The 13,514-nt window shown below is 39.7% G+C and overlaps 1 protein-coding gene across 4 annotated transcripts in view; it reads right to left on the bottom strand.

Annotated features, from left to right (window-relative positions):
- Positions 1–9,368: 9,368 nt before the first annotated feature.
- The window catches only part of HAPLN1 (hyaluronan and proteoglycan link protein 1), a 65,427-nt gene continuing 61,281 nt past the window's right edge, over positions 9,369–13,514 (bottom strand). For all 4 annotated transcript variants that reach the window (XM_085316794.1, XM_085316819.1, XM_085316812.1 and 1 more), the window contains one exon: positions 9,369–13,233. In XM_085316794.1, coding sequence (XP_085172920.1) covers positions 12,944–13,233 — 290 coding nt within the window. In that variant the 3' untranslated portion in view covers positions 9,369–12,943. The remainder of the gene's footprint in view (positions 13,234–13,514) is intronic.

Raw genomic sequence — 13,514 nt, 5'->3', positions numbered from 1 at the left:
ATACTATTTTTCTATAATTTTTTGGTTTTGGCAAAGACTGAAGTGGATTGCAGCCAATAAGTAAGTAAAATACAGTCAAAGACTGTCCTTGTCCACATGTTTAAAATGGGCTACCAAGAATGTTTCATTTTTTCCAACATTTTTGTTGGGCGGAGTGTAGAAGGTGATTCCCCCTTCACACCCTTACATAAATATTTATACAGAACTGCTTTACTTTAACCTGAAAGGAAAATTCTGAGAGTGCTTCAGAAAACCTGTGGTAGGAAATAAAAACTGAAAATGATTTCCATTAAATTGCTGGCTCTGAACATGATGTCGTGGGCTTGGCATATATTGTGGGTTTTGAGTGAAACAAACGGCCATACAGAAAACCCCAAAGTCCTGYGCTCTGACTTCACAAAGTGTCTCTGTTACCCGAGAACCTCGGGAAAAGGAAAGGAGGAAATGCTTTATTGCCTTGGGAGGGTACATTAAATAAGCTTGCTGTCCTTTTCTACCCCCTCACTGAAAGGCAGGAGTATAGTGAAAGGATACCGTATTTAAGGAAAAATCCATAACATCGTAGGCACAAAGAGAATGTATAATGGGTCATAGGACAAGAAGTTTTGCAAATATAAAGAAGTCTTTTTGCAAGAGGATTAAAGGTTTGGGGTCCCTTGGCTTGTTACATCTGAACCAAATCTGTCAATGCTTTCCACTCCTAACCCAGCAGAGGGAAAAACCAGGAGCAGTCTAAATTCAGTACTTGGGAAACGATACTGAACTAAGCGCTGCATTTAGACCTGTTCCTGTTTTTTTCCCTTGCTGGGTTAGGTTAAGCCTCACAATTCTGGAATGGCCTGTTCCTACATGCCATGGTCAGCGGTGTTAATGCTTTATAAAGGCACGGCTGGGATCAGAAGCTGATCTCAGCTGACCTCCCTGGCCTGAATTTACCTTCCCTGTATTTCTCACTCATGGAACAGTGTGAGCAACAGGTTGTCCTGGTAATGGCTCTTGCAARTAACTCAAGCTCACTGGGCCAAAGGAGAGATGTTTAGGCCCATGCATCTCTTCAGTCCCATCTATTTAGGTGGCAAATCCAGGACACGGGTTAAGTGCTTCGCCCGCAGAGGTCCCCCTGGTCTGCGTGTCTGCACCAGGGCAGCTGTGTGTTCTCCAGCAGTTCCTCTCCTGCACATTTAGTGCTGCTGGAGCAGCAGACTAATAAGCACTTGGTTGGCTTAGTAGGATAGTGGCTGGGTGGGGGGAAAAGGAATACTATTCCTGCCTGTGTGTACAAGAGGATAAACACTGGAGAAGGAAAATAATCCTTTAATGCAAAAGGTATGGCTGAAGAGTAAGYGGGTAAAATCTGGGCCTGGATAAAATTAGGCTGGAAATTATGATGATGCTTCACACACAGAAGAGTGAGGCCCTGGGACAGCCTCTAGTAGCAGGAATGGAGGAGAAAAATGCAGGTACCAAGCTGCAGCTGCTTGAGCTGGCTTGCGTGAGGTGGGTCCCCGTGACGGYGAGGGGTGAGGACTGGTGACCAGGCGATCCCTCGCAGCGTGGCCATGCCCCACCAGCACCGCAGGGCTCCTYGAGCCTCCCTGAGACACCACCAGCCTTCCCTGATACCTTGGGGCTGAGAGTCTGTGTAATTGTGCAGAAATATTAGGTAACTTAGCGAAGCAGGGATACCTSAGAGCCCTTGTTTTTATGTTACCAAAACGCTGAGTTGGGTTTCTTGGCTCAGTAAGTTAGATCAGCTCCAAAGATAGAAACAATAAAATACACATATTGCTTTGCGTTTTTAGTGCTGATAAACAGGCACTTACAGAATAGACAGGTAATCTTTAAGCAGCAGAACAAATGCTATAGCATTACARCAAATCGTTGCAACAAACCCTTGCTAAGGACTTCTCATTAATAAACCATTACTTTGCACTTGGGAAATGTGGTGGGTTTATTAATGTGGATTAATATGGAAATATTTAGCAGTATGGCTCAGTTGCTTGATCTTAGAGTTCTCATTCATAAATCTAAGTCATGTTTCCTGGATGTAATTTTTAGTCCTGCTAAATACAGTTTAGGCAAAGAGTTTTACAAAAGTGTTTATGTAGTTGGACATGGTTTAAATTCACTTCTACATCAAAGTTAGGCTGAAATGACTGCCTAAATTGTAATGGAAATGAAATTTGGAAAATTATGCAGGAGTACAAATAAATTACTAATCGATCATGGCCCTGTCTTCCAGCTGACACATGTAAATTTTGTCCCCAGTGCAGTCACAAGGGAGACTGTTATCATGGGCGTGTAAATAGCAGTTTTGCAGGGGACAAGCTTTTCGGATTTTTTCTATGTAGATGTGTGAGGCAGGGCCATGTTGGGTCACATGAGGGGTGAGATGCATCTGATGTGGGTCATGTCTCCTGGGAAGGACTATCATCACATGAGGCTTTAATGGGTAATGCATCTTTGAGCAAGGGTCTTTTAAGCTCACGTGTGGATGGGAGGCTGAGGTGTGTGTGGCTGTATGTGTAAGGAAGAGGCTACCCCATCAGCTGTGGTGTGCGAGGAAGGTCCTGGATGGATCTTGCACGCAGTGGGTGAGGCTTCACGAGTCCAGGTTATAACACCAGACTCTCCACCTCATATTTAATTTGCTCTTTTGATTTTCTCCCAGGTATTTTTTAACTGGAATAGTCTGTAATGTTTTATATGGTTACTATCAATAGTATCTAATTTTTCTTGTCTTTCTATTTTGGAATGGATTTGCAGCGTTTTTTTTTTTTTGGTAGCTTTCTTTAAGAGCAGAGCAGGCTGGAAATGAAACCATACAAGACTTGTTTCTGATGACTGGCTAGGTCCATATCTGCCACAGTTTCACTGCTGTAATACTTGGTCTTTTTAGAAAACAGTAAAGCTGGCCTTGCAGGCTAGTTGTGGGCCTTGCTCAGTAGGCGTAATTCTGTGCGAGGCAGGTAGAGATACAATTAGGAGTTGCCAGTGTCTCTCCCTGGACAAAGTGCTGGCAGGTTTTAACTGAGTGATTGTTGGACATGTGCTAAAAGCTTGATATTGATGCTCTTCCCAAGGTCTTGTCTTTAACTTTCTTATTTGGGGAAGGTTATTTAGAAAACTGTGGAGAAGGATTTGCTTAGTCTCTGAAAGACTTAGCCCCTATAAGTCTGTTCCTAGCTGGAAAACTGGAAAGGAGATTGTGTTCATCTTTGGAAAAACCTGCCAAGGTAGCTCAAGCTCAGTCCTGTAATTGTCAATATCTCATAACACCTGAAATCATAGARAGGAAGAAGGGTTTTTCTTTTTATAACAAATTGAACATGCTGCTGTGGAAGAACRCGCTTATCCTGGGGGCAGAGAGAGTAATATAGGATTCTGCTATGGCAGCTCTGAATCACTGGTGAACCCCTCCTCCCCCCCATTAAGGGTCCAGTGGCTCTGTAGCACTAGCTGATGTCCAGAAAATACGTACGTGTCTAATGCTTCTAAGCACCTAATGTGGTTATGTGATGGGCTGCTGTGAGGTGCATTGCGCTCCCGATCCTGCCCTGTGCCGGGGCTGTGCCTTCATCGCTCTCCTCCTCCTCCGTTCCTTATCTGTCAGCACGGGCTTCCAAAGGGCCCTTGCACATGAGCAAGGAGGGAGGACTTGCCAGGTGATGTGTCCCCTGATGGGGTCTGTTAGGGACTAGGACCATGGGGCATACCATAAAGCACACCTTCCCTGTAGAATGTACTTGGCTGTTCAGCATGTACAAAATGTGATTTTTCTGATACCTTCAAGTGACTTGGGGCATAGCATATGCCAAAACTTTGGAAAAGTTTTAAACTAGGCCTTTTGTGTGTGTACAGTAGCTGGARTAGAGTCCTGGACTGTGAATACTGTGCATGCATACTTGCACGTGTGTATCTGTCCTCTATCTTTGTTCACTTTTTCCTGATAAGCTATTTTTAGGAAAAAATAATAATAAAAAAAAAGTTACATTTTAGCACCAAATCAGGTGAGAGAGGAATTTGAAAGGAAGCTCCTTGTATTGCAGGACTGTTTGGCTGAGTGCCTCAGGTTATTTTATTTRTTTATTTGTGGGAGGACTGCGGCAGTGGCTTGCTTGGCTTCTTGCAGTTTGGATTAAGTCTCACTTCTTTTCCTCAGCAACTCCAAAGTTTCAGCAGCTCCCTGTTCAATGTGCTACCTCTTCTGCAGCATGTTATTCAGCAAGTCCTTCTCCAGGCATTATGAGGGGGATAAGGAGCAGCCTAGCTGAGAGTTAAGGAATTTGCTCGGGAACCGAGTACCTCCAAGATGCAGGTCAAAACTCAGCACTGCAATGTCTGCTTCTGCTGTGAATTTAGTCCTGATGTGCCTGCTGCCTCTCACGCAGACAGGCTGATGATATGGGCTGCACTATCAGCCAGACATGGCATAAAGCAATGGAAAGAGGTGGCAGGGTTGGTATAATCTTGATTTAGTTTACGTATTGTAATACATTTCACTGTACAAATGCCAGTTCTTCCAAGGGTTGCTGGTTATGGAAATGGCCAAGAATACTTATTTTCATGTTTAAACAACGTGAAAGACKTGTGCAGATGTTCCTAGATGTGAATCCTGCCATAGTGACCTGTGTTAGTGAGCTACTTCATCAGAATTAATGTACTATATTGTTGTAACGTATCCTGACCTGTCAGGATACATTGTTACAGCTACTCCTTTACATTAAAAGACACAGGAAGACARGCCTGTATTCATAAAGGATTAAATTTAAGCAGCTCTAATGGAGCAGTTTGTGGTGCAATCCACAAAGGTGCTAACATGTCTACCACTGTGCAGAGCTGGCAATGCCACAGTGTTGGCAGGGCTGAGCGCCTTGATGACCCTCGTGAAGGTGTGGCTGTCTGGAATCCAGCATCCCACCATCGCTAGGCTCGGGAAAAGGTCARCATGGACCCATTCTGTGCCCCAACTGTTGTGACTCCTCTTCCTTTAGCTATATTTTAAGCACAAGCAGTGATTCAGCTTYCTGTATCTAATGCAAACATTTAGGCTTTATTTACGCTGGCAGACCTGGGGTTTCCAGTTTCTGAGTCTGCRTTTCTGCCCTGAGCACAGCTGAGCCCACCTCCTGGAAAGGCATTTGCCCATCTGCATGCCTTGGTTTCTCCAGGGAGGAACATCTGGGCTCAGAGGATCTTGTGACACACCATGGCTTGGTCCCTAATTTGAATAAACAGGAGACTGAGACGTGTGTTTATGCCATAGAGCACACCCATCTCTTGATRCATAAACCTAAGCCCATGAGAGCCTTTCAGGCTGTGAATTCTGGATGCTCCTCTATGATCAAGCTGTCTAGSAGCTCTTTTCTTCAACATTTGCTAGTTACAGTTTTTCTTGCTCAGTTCATGCAGTTCCTGTGAATCTCAGTCTAAGGGGTTAGCTCTCCCCATTACAGGGTGCTGTGGTCAGTCTTACTCAGAGCTGTGTGCTTACCTTTCCAGGACTGCAGAACTCRCTGTGAAGATCCCCAAGGCCCTGTGTGAATCTTTGATTCTAGTTTCTGAGGTGTTAGTTTAACATTATGTGGGAGAATTTTTTCTTACATATATAGAGAGAGACTTGGAGGTCTTAACAGCATTTGAGAAGTGAAGACAATCCAAGTACAATTTGCGTTGTCAATGCTATTGAYCCTCCATGCTTTGAAATTCCCACTATTATGTCATTTAAAAAAGATGTTGCTCTGTGAGAAATACCAAATTCCATCTGAAAAAGCTTGGTTGAATTCCACCTGCAATTAATCTTGTACAATTACTGCAGTGCTGCTGCAACTTACACCTACATAAGAAAAGCCTTTTCAAGAATACATCAGAAAATGAGCTGACAATGATCAAGTTCATTTGTACTCTGGATGATGCAGAAACTAAAATGTTGAAAGATGTACAGGAAAAATAAATCTTATGTGTTTATTTTAATTTATTATGATTGTCAGTTTTATAGCATATCTGAGTATTATCTCAAAGAAACTTGTTTCTTTTGTAGGATGTATGAAAAAATGATCTTCTTTATGCCAGAGTAGATAAAGTGTTATATGCTATCTTTAGCAATTCTTAAATTTGGATAAATTTTTTCTGGAAGAATTAAGCCTTGAAGGTCATATTTTAAAAATCAGAAAGACAGCCTTTCCTGATGTAATCCTACATGCATTCCTTTTATGATAATTATCATTGAGATAATTTGATGTTTGGAAAAGCTGTAGGAACTAAAATCCTTTTTATAGCTCTGTTTTCTTGTTGAGGCCATTCTTGTGTGTTAGGATATCACYTTTTGGTCTAATGAAGGTGAATGTGTCACCATAGAGTGAAAAAGCAGAGAAAGAAAAGAAGGGTTAAAACCTGTGCTGAATGTTAGTTTTRTGCTGAATATCGTATTTTTTCAGAACTAAAGATCCCAGGAAACTCCCTTGAGATGAGCTGATGCAGTAAAGCTTGGCTATACTTGATTGCAGTCAGCAGCAGCACAAAATCTTATAACTGGCTTTCCAGACAAACAACAGTTGKTCCATGCTAATAATGTTATGTTGCATTGATAACTAACTGAAGAAATTTATTATTACTTTCTATAACGAATGCACAGAAACTGGCTTACCTAGATCTTAAGGAGCTGATTAGAGTAGAACCACTTGATAAAATTAGTATGATTGCTGATTTGGACACAGCCTGTGAAGGCTTCTTTGTAAGCTTATTTTTGTAATGACGTTTTGAGAGATTTTTTACAAATGATTTTAAAACATACTTTTGAGATTCAGTTCTAAGACTGTTTGCGAGCCCTTTTGCTATGATGTCCAGGGTTTATGCAGAGCAGGCTGTATCCTTCATTCAGGTCTATGTGCTTTGGGGTACGTTGTGGTCTCAAAGGTTGGGCTCCCCAAGTTGGAGCTCCTTCACAGCAAAAGCTGTAGGACTCAGTGTGGTACATTTAGCTTGCACAGAAGCTGAAACGTCCTAAGGTGACGTAAGTATGGTCTGCCAGCAAAAGGGGCACTCCTGTCTCCTTTGTTCCTCTAACCTACAAGTAAGCAGAGCAAATGCAAAGACTTTCTGCTCTGAAGGCACGAGTGGAGCTGCGGTGTCTCAGACCTACTTGTGCTCTGCCGTTTGTGATTTCCACTTGCCTGCAGGCACAAGCAGAGCGTTGTGCTTCTGCTCTCCACCTATCCAGTGGATACATCCACCTGTGCCGTCCTGCCGGCCTGAGGGACGGGAAGGGGAGCAAGGAGAAGGCCGCCTGCCCTGGTCTTTGGCGGTACTATGAAGACCTGAGCCTGCTSGGCAGCCCTTCAGAAAAATGAAGCAAAATCACTCTCAGACCAGGAAATACGAAGTTCCTACCCTTATTCCTTTGTTTTTCATAGTTCAGTATTATTATTAAGATATGACTGCATCCACTATTCTTAGTTTTCATCCTTCTTCCTTTCTGCTTTTTTCCCCTGCTTTTGGGGGTTGGTTTTCTTGTTAATACTTCAGTTGATGGTGAAAAGTATCCAAACCAGGAGAACTAACAAGGAACAAAAAATCCCCAAAGATATACTTGAAAATCAGGAAAAAGAATAGCCACTGCRCTCTCCTGTTTGACAACATGAAATATAAACTTATTTTATACCGGAATTTTGAAGTTTGCCATCATCAGAGGCAGCCATTGATTCAACAGCCAGTTCYGTTAGAATGAAGACTGGTTCATTTCTCTGCTTCATGTTTGGGTTGGAACTTAACAAATTTGAAATTGGATATCTTTCTTCATTAAAAAAAAAAGTACCTTTTATTTTCTTCCAACTGTGAAGGAAATCTGAATGAAGTTAACTGGAAAGTGAAGGGTGTCATGCCTAAGTACAGTGAACAGCAGCCTAGGAAGTAACGAGCTAAAATCCCTTACAATATACCTATTTAGCTAAAGRATAAAAAACAAGCTGCTCTTATGTGATTAGTATGAAGGCCTACCCTTTTGGGTTTGTTTGTTTGTTTGAATTTAAAAACAAAAATAAACCTCTTAAATACCCCCTGCACATACTGGAAAATAAACTAGTTTATAATTCCTTAGCTTAGTCCCATGTTAGGACTGTTGTAATTAGTAAAACAATTGCATGCCTCCAGCACAATATTGAAGAAATAGACGGACTTTACATTTTACTTTGGAATGGCTTTACAGATTGAGATATTCTCAGACAAAAAGAGGAAAAATATTAGACTCAAAGGTGTCTAATGAGAATTTCCTACTTCCAGTTTGAGGCTTAATGGAAAAAAAAAAGAAGAAATCTCTTCCAAACTCTTATTCTACTTTTGTTTTTTTTAATTATACATTTAAACTTGTGGCTTAATTATTATTGGAGACAATGGGAGAAAGTCTAACTAATGACTTAAATCAGTCACTTCCAACCATGAAGGCAGTGTCTCTACTTTGAATAGTAAGATGCTGTTCAATGGAAGCAGCTACTGCAAATGAAAATTCTAATTACTGAGGGACTRTTATTACTGAAGACCATTTTAATTGTCTGCTTAATTCTGTAAAGTCAATGTTATCCATTTGAAAATGTTTTAACTACATTTGTTATAAAATAAGGGAGGTTCATCTCAGTCATGTATGAATTATAGTATAAATTTCTCTTACTCTGAATGAAGTTTTTCTAAGCTCTTCTTCATTTATTTTAAAATGTGTGACATACTGGAAGTTTCTGGAGGATGAGTATTTCTCAGCAAAGTGGTGGCCTCCATATAACTGTTAGGGTTCAATCTCCAGCAGAGGTTGATRAAAGAATGCAGAGGTAGTGGGATTACAGAGGCTGAAAACCTGCCCCAGTTCTTCGAATAGCTAATTCTTTTCCTGACAGTGGAAATCTTTCTTCCTGTACAAAGGCCCCTCTTGCTGTGAGGGGCCTTTTATTTTTTTATTTTGTTATTATTTAAGATCATAAGATTGTAAAACTAATTTCATAATTTTTCCCATACATGAAATACTGTTCTTCATCCCATTTCTAGTGATGCATGTGCAGAGTGCAGCAGCAAGTAGGGTAAAAATGACGTCCTTATTTRTATTTTATTTTATTTTGGAAGATTGGAGAGAAAGTAAAATAAAAATTGGAACTTGTAACTCTACTTTCAAAATGCTTTGAAGAAGCATAAACTAAATGCTTTGGAATATGTTTTTCTTTGCTGTAAATCATATACTCARAGTAGACTCTTTTCTGCCCCCGAATTTGTGATCCCTTTGTTTGCTATGGCAAAGCAAGTATTTTCTTTCTTTAATCATTTTTTTTCTCTTTGTCTTTTCTGAGAAAGAAACAGAAGAATGGCCAGTCAAGGAGGAGAAATCATCRTATTGAAAAGAACAACATGGTTTAATTGTCATTCACGGGCATTAAAATTCAGATACATTGCAAAATACAAGAGAATGACAGAGCACATGAATTGATTCTAATGATAGAATTTTCTCCAAAGAACAGAAAATAGCACAGACTTTTATCCAGTTCTTAAGCTGCTTTTAAAGGTTTTTATCCAAGCACCTAGCTAGCTTATTCAAAAATTAAGAAACATCTTTACCTTTGACATTATAAAAGGAAGTGGAATCAGTCAGTAGCTGTAAAAATAAATAAAATTCATGTCTTTTTGTCTATTTGTGCCCATTTCTCAAGTAATCACTTTTTTTWAAAAAAAACTGCTTCCATTAGAACTAATTTTTTTCATACAAACATATTTTCATCAAACTATCCCATTAACTTTATCTGTTATAATAATAGATAATACCATGTATCTATATACTGATCTAAAACTAGCCTGTTCCCAGATTGAACTACTGGACTTTTCAGAAGTAGCATGACTAATAGAAATTCACATCCTGAGATTCTGTTACATGAACATTTGATTGCAAGWAAGCAATATCTTCGGTGTGAATTCATAGGTGTAACCAAGTGATAAATTTGGCCACTTCTGACCACATCACAGCTCAGGGTGGCTCTTGAGGCCCAATTCTGCACTGTGCCGTGGCCTCCTTGTGCTGCCAGGGGTTGGGCTGGGTGCTGAGGAGCCTGCTCAGCCCCAGCCCAAGAGGTTGGTGATGCCCAATGGGGGCACACGGTTGGAGCTGTGTGCTTCTCCAAATTAGAGCAAGACTGAGATTGCTGCAGTCCAGGATGTGACCAGCCATCTCAAGCACATCGTAAGGTTTGTGAGAGGCCAAATTTACCTTTTCTGGCAGCACCTGTGGTCTAGCAGCGAGGGCGTGTTAGCCAGCCGCAAGAATGGGTCGGGTGTCTATGTTTTTGGCACACTGGAGTTCTCCTGCTTGCAAGAGATGTGTTTAGGTGAAACCTCGTGAATTTTTTTGAAAGGATAAGGAAAAAGTCTCCTTACATATCCCTCTACCATTGTGCAATAGGAAAACAGTGCAGTTTCCTCCAGATGTGGCAGATCTTGGGGAGGAGAGAGCCAGCTGCATAAAAGGCTTCCCTCTTCCCAGCAAGTCGAGATCTAACAGGGGTGGCAACCCCTCTGGGATACTCCTTATGGCTTTTTCCATGTCACTGCATCCCTGYCTATGCACTAGAGGAGACTAAGAAATACTTTTTCCATTTTTCTGGGGATTGGATGGGGAAACAATATGTATTCCTCTTGGTTGCCATACAGTCTTTTATATCCCATTCCTTCTCCAGCACAAATATTTTCCCATCCTTTTCCCCCCTCCTGCATTTTTTTCCCTCCTCCAAAGTGTTTGGAAAAGATTTTGAGTGGTTGAGTGATCTAGGAAAATGTATGAAATGAACATTATTTTAAAAAATGGCTGATGGGGGAAGCTTATATGGTTTGGGGGCTTGAGCTATGATATGTCTTTTTTTTTAATATATAATTGAGTGAAAGACTTTCAAAAAAACCTGACTCCTAATTAATTTTTTAAAAGGGAATTGGGGCACTGGGACTGCCTCATAGATATATTATAAGCAAATATCCATATTGTGAGCAACTCAGCAGGATGGAGTTTTGTCTCAGAACTCGATGGGAGTAAACTCCAGTGCAACACCTCTTGCACTAGGGTAGCTTCCTACTATGAGTCTCTCATGCATTCCCCATGGTTTATCTGCAGAGTTTTTTACAATGGAACTGCAACCATTTCGGGAAACAGATTTATTTACTCATGTCCATGGGAAAGTAACTACACAAAACTATTCATAAAAACATACCAGGCATGCCTTACTTGATTAGTACCCCTATATTTCATTTAGATATGGAAACAATGGGAATCTATAAAACTTTGTGTATACAAATATGTTGGTCCTCCGAAGTCTTCATGGTCAGTACGCATAGAGTAGGAAAAAGATTCTAAGTTTTTAAGTGAAAGAATCAGTGCTGGAGAGGGAATTTCAAAACTGCCTAAGAGATTACTCAAGACCAAGATGTTTTTAATGAGTGGCCTCTTTTTTTATTTATATATTTGTTTATTTATTTGGATATCCAGCTTGAGACACCATAACTGGAGTAGATTTTCAGAAAGCCTTGAGCACCCACTCTTTTTAAACTGGTTGCATTAAGGTATCTGAAGATGAGCACCGAGAACTGCTGCATCCAAAATAAGTTTGCATCAGAAATCCAAATTCCCTCAATTTGGTCTWTAGAGAGGGCTTAGTGCTTTAGGCAGCTCTGAAAATCCTAGGCACTGTGCACAGTGCGTGTTTATCTCTGACACTGGCATATACAGGTAAACATATTCCACCTAGACCATTGTGGAGTTAATGAAATGAAGAATTTCAATAATTTTTCTGTGAAAGTGTTTTAACTAATTAATTCTTCTAGATGCAAATGAGATGTAAGCAAGGATAGAAAGTGTTTTTTCTCTTCTAAACATTAATAGCTGGTTTCAAGTTCTTATTTGATAATTTTGTTTTAAGACTTTTAATGTTTTTCCCAATGTTTATTCTTGTGATGTGTAAATATGAAAGAAATATTAAATATTCTAATGTTCTTTCATTAAGACAATAACATTTCAAAGGCTAATGTAAAATCAAGCTGCTAAAGTTTGCAGTTTTTCTGTCCAGCAGTTCATTTATACAACTGCCCTGAGTAGATGCTATATGCTGCTTAGCAAACGGCCTTTAAGAGTTTAAAATAACTCAGTAAAGCTACTCAAAGGTAATATAACACTTCTTCAGCATCCTTAATTTGAGTTAAGAAGAAAATAGGATTTTCTCATTAATTAATTATTCATCCTCTCATCAATGTTTTATAGACRATAAAAACACAATTGAAATGTTCAGGAGAACTAATTGTGCTTGTTGCTATGCATGGAATCATGAGCTTATTTTTCAGAAAGTCAAGTTTTTAAATGGTAAAATGAGTCCTATTTTTGTGGACTGCTTTAAACGCCTTTTATTAAATTGTATATTGTTTCCATTTGAAAACATTTTCTTTCTTTCTTTTTCTTTTGAGAAACCTTGCTGAACCCTTACTATCAAAAGATTATCTTATTTCAAAACTGCAGATATAATTAATTTGCAGTGTATCTCAAACTGGTACAAATGTGTAAAATTTGTGCTTGTAAAAGCTTCTGCTTTGAGTAGCCTTACATTCTGAAAGTGAGATCTAGCAATTATCAAGCTCTATTGCATGCCTCATTCATGAAAAGTATATTTTTTGGGATGATGTAGCTTAAAGAATTTGGCTCTAAAGCTTCCTTATCTAAAGCTTCCATTAAATTATATTAATTTAAAATATCTATGGAATGATACTTTTACAAAAATATTAAAACAAAAAAAACAAATTAATGGGTTGGGTTTATGAAAATGACTCTTTACAGTAAGTAAAAAAGGTTTATCACAGTTTTGGTAACTTGCATGAGTTCATATCGAAAAGAAATCTTTCACATGTTCTTAATGAATTTAAAACTGTTGTGCTCTAGGTATTTTCAGTTGTATGCTCTGAAACAGTAGACACCATATAGCTTGTGCTTTTTGTCAGGGAAGCCTACAAAGCGAACTGCTGCTTCATTAGGACTGCAGCGTTTTCTTGGCCTAGAGATTGGGTAGCGGACGCTGCCGTCAGCCAGCCAGCCAGCGTCACAGCGGTCATATCCTAGCAGTTTCCAGGCAGCAAATATCTGGCCAACTTTAGCAATCTGTGCCCCATCCTTCAAGCAAGCCTGAACAGCTTCGTCATAGGTCAGCTTGGTTGGGTGTATTAGGTAGTAAAAGCGACCTAACAAGAGAAAGAAAGAAAGAAAGAAAAAGTCATTAGTGACATGAACAACATGCTACGATATAATAAAGATGACTTTGAGAAGAAATGGGGCAGTTCACTGCAGAATCACATCAAACAATTTGACTTGTTTGGAACCACGCATTTTATACTTTGTGATGTTAAAATATTTTAATTTTATGTATAATGGGTTTATAAATAATGGGAGGAAAAAAATACACATATAAATGTATGCTAACTTAGCAAGACAAGTGAAGGTGGACCCTCACTTCATTCAGTTG

This window comes from Rhea americana, unplaced genomic scaffold (genome assembly GCF_003343005.1).
Source record: "Rhea americana isolate MKP2758 unplaced genomic scaffold, rheAme1 scaffold_114, whole genome shotgun sequence".
Taxonomy (NCBI): domain Eukaryota; kingdom Metazoa; phylum Chordata; class Aves; order Rheiformes; family Rheidae; genus Rhea; species Rhea americana.
This window is presented reverse-complemented; position numbering and strand designations above follow the sequence as displayed.